This window comes from Pyxicephalus adspersus, chromosome 4 (assembly GCF_032062135.1).
Source record: "Pyxicephalus adspersus chromosome 4, UCB_Pads_2.0, whole genome shotgun sequence".
In the NCBI taxonomy this organism is placed as follows: domain Eukaryota; kingdom Metazoa; phylum Chordata; class Amphibia; order Anura; family Pyxicephalidae; genus Pyxicephalus; species Pyxicephalus adspersus.
In genome coordinates this window covers 56,547,899-56,567,408 of record NC_092861.1, presented here as the reverse complement: position 1 = coordinate 56,567,408, position 19,510 = coordinate 56,547,899, and the positions used below count along the sequence as shown (strand labels likewise).

The 19,510-nt window shown below is 36.6% G+C and overlaps 1 protein-coding gene across 1 annotated transcript in view; it reads left to right on the top strand.

Moving 5' to 3' along the window:
* Positions 1–19,304, top strand: part of TPRG1 (tumor protein p63 regulated 1) — a 38,187-nt gene extending 18,883 nt beyond the window's left edge. The window contains exons 5-6 of the mRNA XM_072408250.1: positions 15,052–15,205; positions 17,966–19,304. Of these exons, the coding sequence (XP_072264351.1) occupies positions 15,052–15,205; positions 17,966–18,160 (349 nt within the window). The 3' untranslated portion in view covers positions 18,161–19,304. The remainder of the gene's footprint in view (positions 1–15,051; positions 15,206–17,965) is intronic.
* The last annotated feature ends 206 nt before the right edge of the window (positions 19,305–19,510 follow it).

Sequence of the window (19,510 nt, the reverse complement as noted above, 5' to 3'; positions counted from 1 at the left end):
AGACGCAAAGAGTGCCCTCCTGTTCTTTGTAATGATCTCAAAGTGAATAATTGGGAAGAGAGTTCTCTATATGGACCCTTTATATATTTATACAGGGTGATCATATCCCCCCCTTATATGTCTCTTCTCAAGGGAGAATAGATTCAGTTCAGCTAATCTCTCCTCATAGCTGAGCTCCTCCATTCCTTTTATTTATTTAGTTGCCCTTCTCTGCACTCTCTCCAATTCAGCAATGTCCTTTTTGTGAACTGGTGCCCAAAACTGGACTGCATATTCCAGATGAGGTCTGACCAATGCTTTGTACAGGGGTAGGATTATGTCTCCATGTCTGCAATCTATTCCTCTTTTATTACAAGAAAGTACTTTACTAGCTTTAGATATTGCAGCTTGGCATTGCATGCTGTTATTAAGTCTATGATCTACCAGAACCCCCAGATCCTTTTTTATTTCTGACTCCCCCAAATGTATTTCCCCTAGACAGTCTGAAGCATGCATCTTGTTAGCTCCCAAGTGGATAACTTTATATTTATCAATGCTAAATGTCATTTGCCACTTGGCTGCCCAATCAAACAGTACATCCAGGCCTGCTTGTAGATTATAAATATCCTGTATGGACTTAATTCCATTACATAGTTTAGTGTCATCTGCAAACACAGAAATGGTACTTTTAATCCCAAACTCTATATCATTTATACCCTGGGGTACATCACTAATAACCTTAGACTATTCAGAGTATGAATAATAATAACAACTCTCTGGATGTGATCTTTAAGCCAGTTCTCTATCCATTTACAGATTGACTTTTCTAAACCGACCCTAACTTCCATATTACCATCTGTGGGGTACAGTGTCAAATGCTTTAGCAAAGTCCAAGTACACTTTATCAACTGCTACTCCACTGTCTACCTGTTTACTTACTTCCTAATAAAAAGAGTGTCTTCATAAAAGAGAGTGTCTGGTGTATGGTCACTGGGAGGGATGGCTGATGTATGGACAGCTACATGTCATACCAAGGCTTTTCTTGGACTTGGCTGTACATATTCATGTCCTGTATTTCATTTTATTCTGCCTGTTCCAATAAATGACTTTGCCTTCTTAGCTGAATACCTCAGCATTTTTACATTTTTGCCTGCTTATTTATTACAAGAACTTTATTATACACATGAAAGTAAGTTAGCAATGTTCCCTTTAGCTTTGTCCCGTGTTCTGTAAAAGTATCCTAAGGTGACAACACTGCTCTTTATTGATACAATACAGTTAGTGACCTTTGTCATTACAGGTCGGGAAGTGTTACTGCAGGATTGCCAGGTGCAAATAAAAAAAAATAAAAAATAAAAAAACTGATGCGGCCACAATATCTAAGGACTAGTAGGCTGAAATATGATTCTTTTTCTTTAGATGTATGTTAAAAAGGATGAAAATACATTTAGTTGTAATACCACTAAAAAAGAATAATCATATGTTATGTTATGGGTAAATGTTATGGCATTTGTAGGTGTATGACAGTATTGTCTGTGTTATGTTTCTGTTTATTAGACATTGGTTCACAAATAAATGACCTACTACTGTTGGTGATATCTAAGGAGTTTCCCAGACTTGCCAAAGGGAAATAGGAGGGGATCTGGCAGTTGCATGAAGGCAGCATATTACATGGGACATAAAGGAAACCTTTGTACAGAATACATCCCCAAGTTCTTGTTTTAATATTTGTATAACATGAACAAATACAAAATAAATAAACAAGAAAAACAAACTTTATAAATGCGTAATTATAAACATAACACATCAGTGTTCGCATGTAGGCAAGCTTCTACTTGCTTTATTTTATGACTACCCTGTATTGTAACAGTACCAGTGCATGGTGTTCTTGGGTGAGGCACAAGGCATGGGCTCAGAACTGTGCTTTGGGGAACTCATGAGGATGAGACCGGAAGATGATTTGACATGCTTTTTATCTAAATCGTTAATATTATTATACAGTATTTATATAGCGCCGACATATTATGCAGTGCTGTACATAGTCCATAGTCATGTCACTAGCTTCTACCTCAAAGGGGCTCACAATCTAATGTCCTATCCATGGTCATATGTCCCTAATACATTCTAAAGTAAATTATGAGGGGAAGCCAGTTAACCTAACTGTATGTTTTTGAAATGTGGGAAGAAACCCACACTAACACGGGGAGAACACACAAACTCCATACAGATAGTGTCCTGGCCGATGTTCGAACCTGGTGCTGCAAAGGCCAGAGTTCTAACCTTTGAGCCACTATGCTCTTTGAAGTTTTATTCTGCCTATAAAAATATATATTTTCATTTAACCCAAAATCTTAATGGAATAAAATATTATAATATAAATAATATATTATTATTGATATTTATATATGCTGTAAAAACGTGAGCTTTTTTTTACACAAACTTTTCCGACCCAGCAAACCGCACACAGGTAACCAGATCTGCATGGGTCTGCAACCAAAAGTGACTTGTCGCTTTTGTGAACTAATTGTGATTTGCTGCAGCTGCATGCAAGAGATAGTTTACTTGCATTAGAGCAGTTGGGACTGCTGTTGGCAAAATGTTGTGAATCATCGCAGGTCTAAAATGGCCCCTAGCATGCAGTTTTATTTGCAAAAACAAGTCCAACATTTGGAGTCCCTACATCCATAAAAGTTTTTTAAAGCACGCAATTCCAGACACCAATGGTATCTAAAATACCAATTTAGGTCTAGTTCAGCATTGGTAGTATCCATATCCTTGCTTTATATATCCATATCCTTTCTTACTACTTTCTGGTATTGTTCATATTCTTTTTTATTAATATGTTTCCATATATAATATAGGATTTATGTTGGTTGGACCAGTGGCTCCATTCAAGACTGAAGTGTACAGTGTATAACAATGTATACCATTAAAATTATTGTGATTGGTTCGTCTTGTCTTGTTGATATTATATTTCCGGAAGACATTGCTTCCTGGCCTTATACCTTAAAGCAAGTCTAAGATACTGTATAAGAATTTAAAACTTGTATTCTGAGTTTTCACTGCAAGGAGATCAGTTTCATGTTTTATACTGTGTTTTATGTCTGCTGTCTAAATCATTATTTTATTGTCACTTGTGGTTGGCCACACAATTTGGGGACAATTCTGTTAACGTGTATGGCACACTTTGTGATTAGGTGTCTTATTAAGCCACATAACTTTGTTACTCTAGTCCTTTCCGAGATAAAAGTGTAGTATTTAATTGCTTGGGTGTAATCTGTTATTCTTTGGGTATTCTACTTGTTTTCTTTTCTTTTTCCTTTGTGTCAGGTGTTTATTGTGCTAATATTTTGTTATAAAGCGTAGGTTTCCTTTTTTAAACTTTTAATAATGGCGTGTATGACAATGGCTTTCTTGTTTGGGTTGTTTATGGACGGTTTCTTCTCTCCTAAGTAAAATATTATTTTGTGGTCTTACTCTTGTGATCATTGTATTTTGCCTCTGGGCTTGTATAGCTCATTAGGTAGACAAGGTTTTGCAATCTCAAACTAATGTCATTTCAGAGTATGCTGGACAGGTTTATGAAATGTATCTTTATGCATTGCTTAAAACCCCCCCAAAAATTCCAATAAAAATACATAATTTTCAATACGATAGATGATCTGTAAACTTAGGGTGTATCTCTACCCAAACATTTTTATAGTTTTGGATAGAGTGGGAATGGTTACAAACCTGTTAGGATTTTACTGCTATCTAATGGTCTATAAAAGAGATCTACCTTTATTTTCTGTCCCACTGACATTTTACTAGACTGAATATGAAGTAAATCTTTTCAACAGCAACACAGACAAAAAAAAAGATGTTTTTCTTCAGCAATGTAGATAGGGACATAACTAGATACTACAGGTTCCGCATTAAACATTTGATAGGGCTGCCTCATCCCTTCATTGACCACCTTCTGCAGATGTAGACTGAGTTGTAGGCAACCCTGCAGTTTTTTGAGGTTGCAGATGCTCCATCTAGACCTTGGCTCAACCTTTCCCTGAATCGTAGCTGTCACAAATCAAGAACTCCCTAGTCTTATTGCGCCAGGTCCATTCTTTTTATTTACTTGATTTCCGTTGTTTCATGTATCCTCAGAATCACTTATGAGCATTGCCTAATGTGAATGGCAAAAACGATATGTTTGGCATTTATATTTTTATTCTTTAATTTTCCACAAAAAAAGCCATGTGCAGAATTATATTTTTACTCCAAATGGGTCATTGGTTCCCAAAGGGATTACAGTTTCATTGTTTGCAAGACTGAAATCTGCAAAAAAAAAACACATATGACACTATAGAATTCATACTTCTTACTGTTATACAAGTCACAAGAACATCTGTATACGTGTTTCTGTTCAGCAGAATTCAAATATGATGTTTGTGTTACATGGTAGCTAGGAGGGTTTTAAGTTAAAGCCTTCCCCGTGAGATCATATTCCAAATGCCACTATTGGGATTTCAGGGAACAAATTCCATGCAGTTTCCAATGACCATGCCTTGGTGGCACCACTCCAAGAATGCCCCATGTTTCTTCAGGGTGTGGTATGAAACTAATGCCAAATGTAGTCTGATGACAGGGCTTATCGTTTCTGGATTGTTGGGCATTTCTCTGCATTCTTTTCAGAGCAGGGCAAATACCAAAATCCATTTCTCCCTATCATTTAATTTGATGAATGTTTGCATCTCAGCACATACAGTAAAATTTTCCTCAGTTATTTTACATGCCAAGGCTTGCTACAGTTATTGCTGCTAATTAATTGTGTTTTGACCCTAATCAATACAGTAACAATGCAAAATGCTGGGCAAGGCTAGCCACAGTTGTTGCTGCTAATCAATTTTGAGTTGAACTTAATCAATATAGTAACAAAGGCAAATGCTTACAACAAACAGATCTGCAATTACACTCCATTCATGTTCTACAAAAAGTATTTCTCCTTCAAATCTGTGTAATATTAAACCTAATTTTATTAAAACCACATTTATTATTTAGTAGAATTCCAATGCAAGATCATGTAAATATGAAATACATGCTGTCTTTGCATGGCGGGTAATTACTGTACTGTTTGTCAGTGTCATAAGGGTTTAGCGTGGCTATAGTGGTTTGGCAGATGATTAGATGAAATAGTAGAGTCCAGGAAATGTGTGCACTCTGTCTCATGGTTCCATCATCTTGAATGAGGCTGCTTAGTAAAGCTCGGCTGCTATGCTGAGCATGCAGATACCTGAATGAGTGCAGCAGCCGGTGCTGAATTTGCTTACTCATAACTTCATATCAGAGTACGAGAACATGTGCCACTTGTCAAGGCAACCAATACAACATTTTGTATACATTTATCATTTATTTTAGAAACACATTTTTCAATACTTTTTTTTTAATACTTTCAATACTTTTTTATTCAGCCAGATATATAGAATATATATATTCTACAGGATTTTGTACAGCAGTGGCTGTAATAATCTAGATCAGTGTTTCTCAACCAGAGATCCTATAGAGGTTGCTAAGGGTTCCTTCAGAAATGTGCAGTTTGTGACTCTCAGGCAAATTTAACACATACCATTCTTCTTAGTGGCCAGCAATGTAGGAGGCATTCATTCTACTGACCACCAAGCTAATCTACTCTGAACTATGGATATAGTTATAATCGCAGGGGTTCCATGAAGGCCTAAAAATAATAATCAAGGGGTTCCCCCATGTTAAATAGGTTCAGAAACACTGATCCTGACTTTTTCATTAGCATTGAAATGTTTGCAGTTGAGAAAGGTCCTCTCCCATAGTTATCAATAAAGGCACAGTGACTCAAGGGAAAGCTCTCTTGCATTGCTACAAAAGGGATTCAAGGTTCAAATCTTAGCACTCCGGTTCCTCCCATATCCCAAAAACATATTAGACTTCCCACCAAAATTGGGTTTAGACTATGTTAGGGACATATAAATAATGTTGACTTCCTTTTGGAAACAATGGCATGACTAAGAAAAGTGCTGGATAAGTCAGCCTTTATATAAATACATAATAATAAGTAGTTAAATCACTAAACATCTGCAGAAATTCATTTTTTTTAATCTTCTGAATTGTCCGAAATGGCACATTGGGCAACACTAAGGGATTGCTATTCCTCATGGTAGAAGAAGAGCATGGTGGTAAAGGTAATCTTTGCTTACTTTTCTGGAAGCCACTGAGTAATAACCCTTTCATGCTAGCAATAATGATAAAGCAGTCTTTCAATTATAATGCGCTATGCACACTATGGCCCATCTAATTCATAAAAACTGGGCCACAGTGTTTAGGCCAGAAAGCCCCACAGAATTCTCTGCTGAATTGTCAGCTCCAATAGTACAAGAAAACAATTTGTATTACATTTACCATCTCAATGTAGCTTTCTTATTTAATGGAAGTTCGTCGTTTGAATATTATTATGAGTCTTTTCTTCCAAAACCTATTAATTCTGAAAATACTGCTTTAAAATCCCAAAACTGTATATTTCTAAAGCTCCTCACTGTGCTTTATATATTTGCAGTTTGTTTCTTTTTTGCAGCCATGCAATGTCTTTTTATGATCCTGTAGTGTATATGACACTGGCAGGCTGCATTCTGTAGTGAGTTGATGGATACATGTCCCAGTATGGAGAATTTCCCAGTCTACTGTTTAAAACATACGATAGTACTAGTATAAGATTTCTCCATGTTGACAAGTTAGGAAGTCATATTATATTTGCTAATGACCATTTTCTCGCTTATTCAACTAGCTGAAGAAAGGCTGTGCACAATGCAACATGTTGAAACTGGTTAAGAAATGACACCTTTACTGTGGAATTTTGTGGGTTTTTTCAGAGTAATACTTCACTAAACTGAAAAAATAATAATAATGGAAGCTACAGTACTGACACACCCAGTAAAATGCAATAGTTTGCCCTTTACTTTTACATCTGTCATTATTTGTGCAAATAGCATTTAACCCTTTGATAAAGCTGTTACACATCACTTAAAGTGGAACAAACCACAAAACATTTGTGAGTAGGTGGGTTCTATATAACAGAAGAGATATGCTACGTCTTCTGCAATAAAACCAACTTACCTGCCTGAGTCTTGTGTTGAATTTACACTAAGTTGTGCATGTGTAGCCAGGACTGAATGAAGTTCTGTGCATGTGTTCAGGAGTTACATTATTCCCACCTGGCCAATAAGATGACCTCATTTTTATACCTGGAAACAGACCAGGTTAACATTTTGGATCTTTTCTCTGTACTCCCCTTACTCTCTCTTTCTCTTCCCCCTTTCCTTTCTTATCCCTTTTCTTCCCCCCTCCTCCCCTTCCACTTTTCTAATTTATCTCTCCCTGTTCTCCCTATATTATGTACACACCAAGTTCCTGGATGTCTGTGCTGTCATTTTCTGTACATGGGAAGATATCCCATATACCCAACCCCTTTCTCTAGCTCTCAGTACTTCAGGAATGTGCATTGAGCGCTAGGTCACAGGATCAAATCTCGTCCAGAACACTATCTGCATGAAATTTGCAGGTTCTCCCCATGTTTGCACGGGTTTCCTCCGGGAACTCCAGTTTCCTTTCACATTTAAACAAAAAACATGCAGTTAGGTTAATTGGCTTCCCCTCAAAATTTCCTAAGACTGTATTAAAGACATATGACTATGTTAGGGACATTAGATTGTGAGCCGCTTTGAGGGACAGATAGTGACATGGACTTTGTAAAGTGCTGCGTAATATGTCGGTGCTACTCAAATACTATGTAATAATAATAATAATAATTGAGCTTTTCTGCTCTTCACCCATATGTTCAGTTCTGTAACAATAACCCAATAAGAATGAATTTCTTTGTTACTACATATCAGTTGAAACAAATGTAAATGGTTGTTCTTGCAACAAGGCTGCAGCCCTATTGGCTTGAACATGCCATGGACTGTAATTATGGATCTGGTGTGCAGTTTTACATGAACTCTTTTTCACAAAAAATACATACATACCCATAAATATATATATGTTTGTAAACTGACATATAATCACATCTGCCTACACATACTCACACAGGGCTCCTGGATGGCAGAAAACAATGGGGCACTTAGGTTTCCTTGGTATCCAGGCAGTAGTAGCTACATAACAGGAGTGCAATCTGCACCCTCACCAATAGGTGGTACTCTAGTCACTTTCCTAGAAGTGGTATTTAATGACTAGTGTTTATCCAAATATTACAGAATGCTCATACACTGTGTATGTGTAGAGACTATTCTTTGTTTTTGAATGTAATGACTGCTTTGGCTGAATGCTGTGTCTCATCTAGGGTACTTTTAATGTATATAAGGCTTCACAGTGTTCATCAGCAGTTCATCCTACTAAATCTAAGCTATCTGTAAAAGCTAAATGAAAGGAAGGTTCCTGTGAGCCAGAAAATAGTCATGAGATTATTTTGATTTATTATGGCATAGGACTATCCATAAATCAGATTTCCAAACTTCAAAGCATTTTACAGGTAAAGTTGGAGTGTGACCTTCCTGTAGCTGTTCTATCAATTAATGTACATTTCAGGTCATAAAATAAAAACACTGGATGAAGCACTGAAGTCTAATTTACAGGATTAGCAGTGCAGTGTGTTACAAGTGTGTGGCATGTCCTAAAAAAAATTTTTCATTCTGACATTGATAGCCTATCTGCAGGATTAGGTCTTGGGTCAATGCCCGGTGAGTAAAAAACTGGAAGCACTGTGTTCTCTACTTGATATATTAACAGTATGCCCTTGTTTTTTAAAGCATTGTAATAAAGGTACATAGAAAAGTGTAATTATATAGAACTTCAAGAAACATTCCCTAGTGGGGAATCAATTACTGGCATTGAAATACATGGACCTGGAAGAACTTAAACCACCATGATGTGATGCACAAACAATTCAAACTGGATTTCAGTTATATCTGGATGAAATTTGGTTGCATCCTGTGTATAGTAAACAACTGGTATGTTTCTTGCTACATAAACATTTTAATTCACTTTTTTGCATATCAGTGCTGCCAATCTCTTCTATTTTCCTCTAGCCAATTCCTGTCTTCATGATCTTGCTCTCGTTTTGGCTACAGATTATGGCTCAGGGCAGGCTTCCTAATAGGAGGGTGGACCATGACGTATCACGTATGTTAATGCCTCATTCCCCCTATGTGCAGTGCTGTACACTGCATTTTACATGGTCTGCAAAAATGCAAGGACATCAGATGCTGCATAGAAAGCAAAGTCTGATGTTCCTTCTATAATGCAGTTTTTCAAAGTACTGTTGCATGCACTTCTGTCTATTTTTGTGTGCAGCCCCAATCATTATAATGATACATTGTAGTATAACTCATTGCAATGCAGTTTGCTATAGCGGGAATAAGGCCTCAGTTATCACCCCATATGGCAATGTAGAAGCACAGGAAGCAATTGTCAGCCCGTAACAAGAGATTCCTGAAAACAGACTTCCATGGCAGAGTGAAGATGTATTCTTTAAATGAAAGCTATATATGTTTAAAGCCCAATGCCAGGCCCATGGAGATCCCATGTCTGCAAATTATGCAACTCATAAACTAAAGCAGTCAGGAGACTTTGGAAGGATTCTTTTATTTCTATTTGCAAACAAAGAACACAGGAGAGCACACATTTATCACAGCTTGTTCAAGTTCATTTTGCACTATACTATATGTATGGGGAAACACTGCTAGGCTTGGACAAACTAAATGGTGTTGTCACTGAGTGATCAGGGGGTATAGGACTGTTGGCAGGGCTGGATGACAGCCAAATATACTGTACTTTAGGTGCTCAGATATAACTAATATACAATAGTGTATGCCAGCAGTTCTCCATAGTGAACCACAAATATGACTTACATTTGATTGTAGGGGCCAATATGTGTATTGGAAGATTATTGTATTACTTGGTCTGTTCTATCTCATTGGATTGTTTTACTATGATATATATGCTTACCTAAACATCCTAATATATTTACCCAGAGAAAAGTGGGGATAGGAAGTTCATTAGGAGCTCAAACAAATCTTTCAAATCAGTTCCATTAGCTGTTCTGTAACACAGTGCAACTTTCAGATTACTGTTTTTGGTTATGACAGCCCAATAACATATAGCTTACATACGATAATGATAACACTAACTCATATCTCAGAACAAGGAATGAAAAAGAAGTAATATTGTGGGTAACTGGTGTATTTGATATGTGAATTACCCTTGGAAGATTTACAGAGAAAAGATGGAACATGGTAGGCATTAGTGTGTTAGTACTCTTGTAGATATTACCCAATATCAGACTAGAAGTGTTTCCTATTATGCATTAATTGAAAGATAAAGCTTGTTGCTTCAGGTTAGTGTATTTTGGCATCATGGTTTGGAATAGGTGCCAGAATCATAGCCCCTAGGCTCTTTCATACATGCATTAATTCATTTCCTTGCTGGCCAAAGCTAACAAATAGTTAATGGAGAGTAGGTGAGGTCTTAGGAGCATGCTGGTTAAAAGCCAGGTGAGCAAAGAGCAGATAAAGGAGCACCTGCCTGGAGGTTTTTTAAGAGCCTCCGGCTATGGATAGACTCTAGACACTGTGCAATCTTATTGTCTGACACCGTGCCAGCGTCTTTTCTTCTTGTCATGGAAAATATTCCATTTGAGGTCACTCATTCAGCAAAACAGCATTTAATACCCTCTGAGATGCCAGCTCTTTTACCTTCTTTGTCTTCCTAAAGTAAACAAAGGGTCACATTTCTTGAGACAGAGTGAGGAACTCTTAAATTTTTTTACAGTAAAACAGGCTTTCAGATGTTGGTTGGCCTAATGCAACAGCATATAGTCCTGATTCTTTATCTTCGTGCATACCTTCCTGTACACACCCAACATTTACTGCACAACCATCCTCGTAAATAGTTTTCTTCTGCTGGGGGCTATGTTTTTAATCCACTGTTTTTAAAGGAAATGTACAAATATCAGCTGTATGTTGCCATAGTCCTCAGTGTTATGAAATTATAATAAAAATGTAAAACTTGTAGATGTAAACCATATTGTTACAGTGGCCTTTATCATGGGTGGAGAAATTTCTGTGTATTTGTAGCCCTGGACAGCCAAACAAGATGCATTTGTAGACCTTATTGTATGGGTGATAGTTATGTGTGCCAAATGACTTTATTCCTACATTTACAGCAAGCAGGACCTCCAGTACTGCAAGAGTTGACTGTCTATGAGAATGCCTTTGGGGAACATACTTCCAGGATTTTGGCAGCAAAAAATGGAGGTTATAACCCATGGCACCTAGTAACAGGATAACAAGAAAGTATACAGTATATATGCAGGAGTAATTGATTTAATTGTACAGCGCTGTGTAATATGTTGGCGCTATATAAATCCTGTTTATTAATAATAATAATAATAATAATTTAATAAAACAAATTAGACCACAGACTTCCAGACTTTCACTTTACTTCTCTATCTGGGAGCAGATATTGGTCATCCAGGTAACTTGACTATTACTGGGTACTTTGCAACATCATCAAATGGTTAGACATTTCTTTTCCCAACTACATCTAGCTGGTAATTGTCCATCCTTGACATTGTCGATGAGGATATGGTAATTAAAAATTGGTTTTATTCTTGACCTTCATGATTTGCAAAGAACTGGCATCATTAGAGGATCTTCTTTATATCATTGATCTTCCTTTAAAAGACTTATAACTGTTGCAGCAGGTTTGCTTTTGCCATGTACTTGCATATGGCTGGAAGTCTATTAAGGACCACTTTGTGTTAAAAAAAGGCATTTCTATTATTCTGTGACAACTTCTTTCTTGCTGATATTGTTTCTTACACGAACACTTATTTCACCTTTCCTTGTTATGGAACGTTTTGTGACGCTACACATGCCTGCACATACAGAACAGATGGTTCCATAATGCTCACTGTGAAGGTAAGTAAATTTGTACAGTAGGGTACTTGCACACAAAGCTGCTAACTTTCCATTGTGTGAATTGTTAAGATGGATGGCTGCCAAGATTTTCCATTAACCACACATACCGAGTTTTCACTAAGCTGGGGTTTTGTTACCAGATGCAAAGAAAACATTCTAATGTTGAAATAAAACTGTTGTCCTATAGAGAAGGAATGGCATGCGTTGCAATTCATCATTTTTTTTTCAGCATGATACCTAATCTTTTAAAGAGGATTACTTACAAAAATTATTAGGTCTCAAATATCATTTATACACATTTAACTGTAGTTAATTTATGCCAGATATCTAGTATAACATATTTTTCTGGGTGAGGCTTGTTCATATTAAATTTTAACAATCAAAAAATTGAATTATTCTGGATGGCAGGTTAGACTGATATACCATCATCTGTCATTAGTAGTTTAATTTTATTTATTTTTTTGAATTTATTTTGTAAGAATTGCTTGTGTACCTCTATAGACATTTCTAAATGTAAATGCTTTTGTGAACAACACTTTGTTCAATAACAACAGTTTGTTATTGTTATGCGTATTGTTCTGGTGCCGAAGCCCAAAGGCTTTGCAGAGCTTTGGATGGGATGAAATCTCCTCTTAATAAGTACACAGACCTCTTTATAAGTATTAGCTATCCACCGTCCTCCTGTGGGCCAGTCTGACCCTGCTCAGGGCTCTCTTTCTTGCTTTCTGTGCTGTGAGAATCAGTAGAAAGGTGAAAAGCCTGACTACTTACAGAATACTACAAGATCTAGGAGGAAGATTCCTGCTATTAAGTTAGCAGTATGTAGTTGACCATTTAGCTACAACTTTTTTGTCAATGGTAAACTTGGAATATTTTATTTATACTAACACAATCTTATAAATTATTCTTATAAACCACATCATTTCATTCTTGATATTTAATAAAAATAGTTTACATTTATACTTGTGTTTGAAAGTGTCCTGCAATGGTAAAGCTTGCCAACACTCAATGCAGCACTTGGTATTGCACCATTGTTATCTAATAAACAGATTCTCAATATGACTCATTATATTTAGTAAGTATTCTTAATGCGAGTCAAAAAGCCTCATGTATCAGAGGGTGCATTCTAAAACGTATCTTCTTCCCACTGCCATCAATCTGATTCAGACTTTTAGATTCCAGTTGTTATTTCATAGGGGACCTTACAAACTGATTAGTAGCAGAGAGAAAATATCAATTCACAGTACTGACATGTGTACATGAGACCCAGTGCTAGAGTGCAGAAACTCTAATTATAACACATTATACCAATGTAGAAGTAATAAGAATGATACATTTTGTCACTGCACACTACAGTTTTACAGAGTGATTGATCATCAAGGGTATTCATGACAAAACCACCATACCCCAAAATCTTAGTACACCTGCATTATGCAGTAGGATTTACATCATCACTTTTCCTGGGCTGAGGACATAAATAGACACAAGGCTGATAAATGCTGACAGATTCTGCTTAAAACTGAACATCATAGGCTCTAATCCTGCACTGAAATGTCTTACTCTAATTTCATAATTATTATCCTTTACTGTATAAATAAAGTATTTTACACAACAAATACAACATAGGGCTCACAGATAACAAACCTGCATAATAGACAAGTACAAATAATGACACAGGAGGAGGAGAGGACACTGTCCAAAAGAGCTTACAATCTAAGAGGTGGGGGACAGTAGTATACCATAGGAGGGAGGTTTGGAAAGGTGGCTAACCAGGGATGAATTAAAGTAGAACTAAATTTCTGCATTTCGAAATTGTGAGCAGGCAATATTTTTATTGTAAAAAAAAAAAAACGGTGACATCCCTTCTGCAATAAAACATACTTACCTGTCTGTTCACATTCTTCCTTTCTAAAAACACACCCTGGGGCTTTCAGGACTGAATTAACAGTAACTGAGTTACATCAACCTAAATTGATGGCCAAAGATCTAACACCTGGAATGGGAGTGAAGGTGGCACCTGGCAAATGGACGCGCGAGTTACAGTGTTGTAGTTTGGATTTGTAATCAAAGAAGTCCCTATTGAGGACAAATTTTCTCCACTTGTATTTAGATGCATTATGTCAAAGGGGAAACTGCAAAAAAAAAAGGATGTAGAATAAATTAGAACACGAGAAAAAGCAGGTTAGAAATGACTTGTTGGGTACAATTAGGGTTAGAGAAGAAAATAGGAGGGGAAGGGAGGAATCAGGACCAGCAGTGTGAGAAGAGGGATATGAAAAATTAGGCCTTTCCAAGGCTGGAAAGGATACACTTCATCAGTGAAGCTGGGTGATCCAGCAAATCTGAAATGGATTGTTTTGATGTTGATGTTTTGAATCCTGGACTGGATTCCTTCCAGGTTTGCTGATGAATATGTATCGTCTCCAGCCTTGGAAAACTTTAATAAATAGGGCGCATTGCAACAAACTGTTTTAGTAAATCACTGGCGCTCAGTAGGCAAAGTGTCAAAATGACCTTTTATGGAGTTTAGGGGGATATATACTGAGATCCAGGTATGGTATTTTTTAAACCAAATTCATATTGACAGCATGGGTGGTTCGGAGGGAAAATGGCAGTTTAGGTTTTGGCCAGCAGAGGTTTAGAAGGCAGACAATGTTGTTGTTGAACGTTGATTAATTTCCAGAGATTTATTGTAGAGGCTGTTCCAATTCCTAGTTGAATTCCCTGGATTCATTCCTAAAAGCACTTAAATTTGGCACTGGGTTGTTGGCATGTGATCAGGGTGCCACGTGACTATGCTTGTTGTTTAGTTATTCTTTGGGACCTAAGATAGTTGAACTGGTTCAAGGTAGTTGGGATCAGTAAGAATTTTGCACACAGTCAGCTTCTCACAGTGTGCAGTGATATCATATCAGTGAAAGATGAGTAAAGATGTCACTTGGTCTAAAAGACGTTCAATGAACACAGAAGTGAAAAAAATGAGAAAAACCTAGAAAGCCAAATTAATAGCAGGTTAAAAATCAGTGAATTTTAAAAAGTGAATGCTATATTGCACATAATTAGCTTTGTCCTAAAATACAATGTGTTTTATTTGCAGGAGGGAAGGAGAAGGTCTACGTGTCCACTGGGACAAACTGCGTGAGATTCCCTTTTTCTCTCGTTGGAATCCTTTATCCAGTGATATACCCTACACTTCTTTCATTGATCACCCATTGAAGAACTACTCTGAGAAATTCACTTCTTTTTGTCAAGTAAGTAAACTGCAACTAAACTATAAAGTCAGCAGCATCTTACTGATATACAGCTCAGCCTTGCAGCCTCTAGGGCTGTAGTTAGGTTGTAAATTCATATGGTCCCAATAAACATTATGGACTACCAGTGCCATAACTCATGGACCAGTGTATAGGAGTATAGGGTAGATGTTAGAAAAAGAAAACATTCTCTTATTTCTGGTTGCATTTTTTCTATGAGCTAGAAGCCACCCAAAACTTTTTCTATCTGACCTTTGAAGCCTTTTTTCTTTACCCAAATGGGTACCACAAATTGCATGGCACAAAAAAGCCAGTTTGCTAGTGAAAGACATTGTCCAGGATGCCCAGGTAGTTAGAGAGTTTAGGTCTTGATGATCTATGGCTAGGAAAACCTGTTCAGTTTGCTTAAAGTATATCCAAAGCCATTTCTTTGGTTTTGGATATAGTGACAAGGGGCTTGAAACCGGTCAGATTTTAGTTGTTTCTGTGGCCCTACAAAGAAGATCCACTCTCTATTTGTTCCGGTGATGATTGTTAAGTTGTCGACAGAACAAGAATATAGTGGATTTTTTTTCAAGTGACAACTGCATAGAAGAGATTCCCTCTCACTTTCTCTTCTGTCTACATGACCAAAAGTGAAAGGATCAGTGGGACACAGATGGCAGAAAAAAAATAGCGGGTACGATTTTTATTCATTTCCTACTATCCATATCACCACTATCCTACCTCTGTGCCTTTTTATTAACAAAATCAAATGTGTGCACATAAAACATGTGTTAAAGTATATCAGAGGGATATTCCTTGTGGTCAGTAAGCGGTGGGTTGATGATCAGCACAGTAAATCTTTTGTAGTGTGTAGGAAGTTGTTAGTTAAATCTCCTTCTGATGAGGTCATATATACTGTGGATGGCTCTGCTATTCCTATGACAAGAGCCCCGAAGAATTCGGATATGTGGGCTGAAAAGCTGTACAACCTCTGCAGCCTGTAGGAGGATAGCATTTTTCCTGAAAAATGAACTCCGGAACATGTACAAATAGAAACAAGCACATAGTTGTGATTTAGGCCTGTTCCGGTTGAATGAGTTTTATTATAACAGAGATGGCCATCGTTTCAACCTTGTAAATGAATTTCACTTATTTCAACATATTGCAAGTGAAGTGTGTCCAGTTAAAACATACTAATCAGAAAAAAAATGTTTGCATTAACATTTCCACTAGAGGGTGCCTTGTACTATTCTTCTTTTCATCAGCATAGACCTTAAATTCAGTGTGTAGGGACTTTCAGATAATTAAATCGGATTCACTTTAGTGAGATCCATTTTTATGTTCTGTATCATCATTCTTTAATATAGAGTGCATAACATAAGTTGTCACATACAAAACCTGAATATAGTATAGATAGAGACTACAGATATCCTTATATTAATGGTATAGCTCAGGTGGTCTAAATTGTTTTAGTAGCTGGAGATACAATGTGGCATTGCAGCTCTCTGGGCAATTTCTATAGTAATTTACAAAATATAGCATTCATTTCCATTAGGTTTTCTGCTGCTTACTTATGTATGTAACTACATATATAAATGATAAATCATATTAAAGATACTGAAATCAATGTTTAGGTTTTTTTATCATTATGGGAATGTGTGCATTTTGCCTTTTGTTATTTAACAAGCTAAAACTAACCCCAAACTGAATGGTATGATTATGTATCATAAACTACTTCCATTATTTTATATCAAGTACATGTTTTTTCACCTTTTTTAATATATTTGTTGCAAAAGCTTTGTTGCTGCTGAATTCCTGTTGACTTATTGCTGCACATTCCTCTCTACATGCATGCTCTCCAGTTCCTAGTTGTTTTTAAGGGCTGGTTACCTGATGATGATAACAGACTATAGTTTAGAATGTTTGCTGGAATAGTCATTTGTAGTCTCCATCAGAAATCTGTGTGACACGGTAACTATGAAATAGCACAGAGGACTGGGACAGATCATTGTCACCCTATGAAAAGAACTGCCTGCACAAGGGCCTCTATAGAAGGATCCACAGGTTTAAATTTTAGGTTTCTGTTGAAATGACATTAACACATTATATATGATTTTAGCAATTGGGTTTACAAACTTCAAATTGCATACACATTAATAGTTATAGACCTGTATACAGGTATTAAATGATTTATAACCACTTTCAGACCTGTGGTGAACTGCAGTGGTCTGTTGCAGGCTCCACCATGTTTCTGAAATTAGCCTAGGAGTTTTCAGTCTGCTTACTGCTTAAAAAATATTGAGCTAAGATTTTGGGCTGCATTGTTTTAATGATATAGCTGAGTTGCAGACGTGCATTGTAAGAAGGAGCAGTAAGGCGCACCAACTGTGTAGCACTAGAAAACTGTGTCTGTGCATTTGTTAGGTAGTTTGGCTGCCCCTTGTTCATGTATCATTTCAAAATAAATAAATATTACTATTAAATAATACACATTCTAAATTATATTGTGTTCAAATGCTTGTTGTACAAAAATATGTATTACATATTATTAATGTAATCTCTGTGAAATGTATTTTTGATTGAGGAAAGCATTGCTTCCAGGACAAAGGTTTAGGTAGGATTTGAGTGTACACTCCACAAGCTTATTTAAATAATTTGATTGAAGATGCAACCATTTACCTCCTCTGCTGGTGTTCATGTAAACTTAGTAAATTTAATATCTGTAGTTAAAAATATTTATGAAGCATTGAGTGACTCTTTTCCTTTTCTCTGCAGCTGTCTAGCTTTACTGATCATCTGATAAAAGCTGTACAGGAAGCACACAAGAGAAACCCTGTGCCAGGCCGAGCCAACGGAGCCCTAATTCTTAACCAGCCTCTTTTAATTGAGACATATGTTGGCTTGACGTCCTTCATTGGAAATCGCAACAAACTTGGTTATTCACTTGCAAGAGGCAGTGTTGGCTTTTAAGTACATTTATTGTAAAGTTATCATTTTCCCTATCATCATATTCTATTTGTTGTATATTTGTCTTTTTTTTAGGTAAAAATGAATTACAAATAAGTGTCTGCCCCCACTGAGGGCATTTGGTTTGTTATTCTGTGGTTGTCCATATACCTAACAGCAGCTAGACCTGGCTTTAAACTTGACACGTCCCCTTAGTACCCTAGGGGAGTTATGGTTGTGTAACCATTTGCAGCCACGGCTAGCTAAAGTTAAAAGACATGGACAGCTACATGGTAACACACCACGTGTCTTCAGTGTGAGCTTCACCATATCTTTGCTTTTAAAGGAAATAACATGTTTCACTAGTTACTAACCCAGAAAAGGGACGTCTGACCAGATAAGTATTTGGTGTGAGGCAGTGAATTTCTGGGTAGTAAAAAAGGGTAAGGAGAGCTGTACTGGAGCTTGCACTTTGGAATCTAAGTAACCAACTTTTATATTTCGATTTTGATAAGTCTCGTTTAAATATCAGAGGGGCTACATTATGATCAACTATGACCAAAGCAATATATATATATACAACCATATATAGAACCATGTATATAATAGTCAGTTTAACTATCCTGTAGTACAGTCTTTCTCAACATTGTTAACCCAGAGGAGCCCCAAAAGGTCTTAGAGAAACTCTGCTAAAACCAATTAATTACATTACATGAAGGGCCATTTGGAAGAATGCTACAGTTGTGGTCTGAATGTAACCCTTAAAGACCGTCAAAATTATCTCAGATATCATGCTGCTGGCTCTGCCAAGTTGTGTTGGCTCAGGAACTATGCAGGCAGCACCAGATGGGAGGTCAATCATCCACAGGTCAAGGAACCCTAGGCAGCCTCTGGAGGAATTCTAGTTGAGAATGGCTGTTATAATTATTCCCATGATATGTATGTTTGTACTGTCCAGTATTTGTCATATGATACAAATATGTCAGGAACAAGCAGTAATGTATTTACCAATCAAGATGTCTTGGTGAAAGGAGATTAGATGATATGCGTTACTTCCAGTTACACGTTGAAGAATACTTGTTTGAAATATATATTTTATACATACAGTGCCTATAAATGATGCTAAAACATATTTTGGTCAATGAATAAAGTTAAATATTTCTAAATATTCAGTTTCCTTGTTGCATATTTGTGCCTTGTCAATGTTATTTTAAGGGTGTTGTTAAAGTAACATTACTTTATTTTTCTGTATCCATTTTTTGTTCAAATGTGTAAAATGCTCAGCTGATATCTTTTTATATTTTATATTCATCGTCACATATTTTATTACAGTTTTTTGTGTCTTGTTACATACAAATATCGTTTGCAGATAAA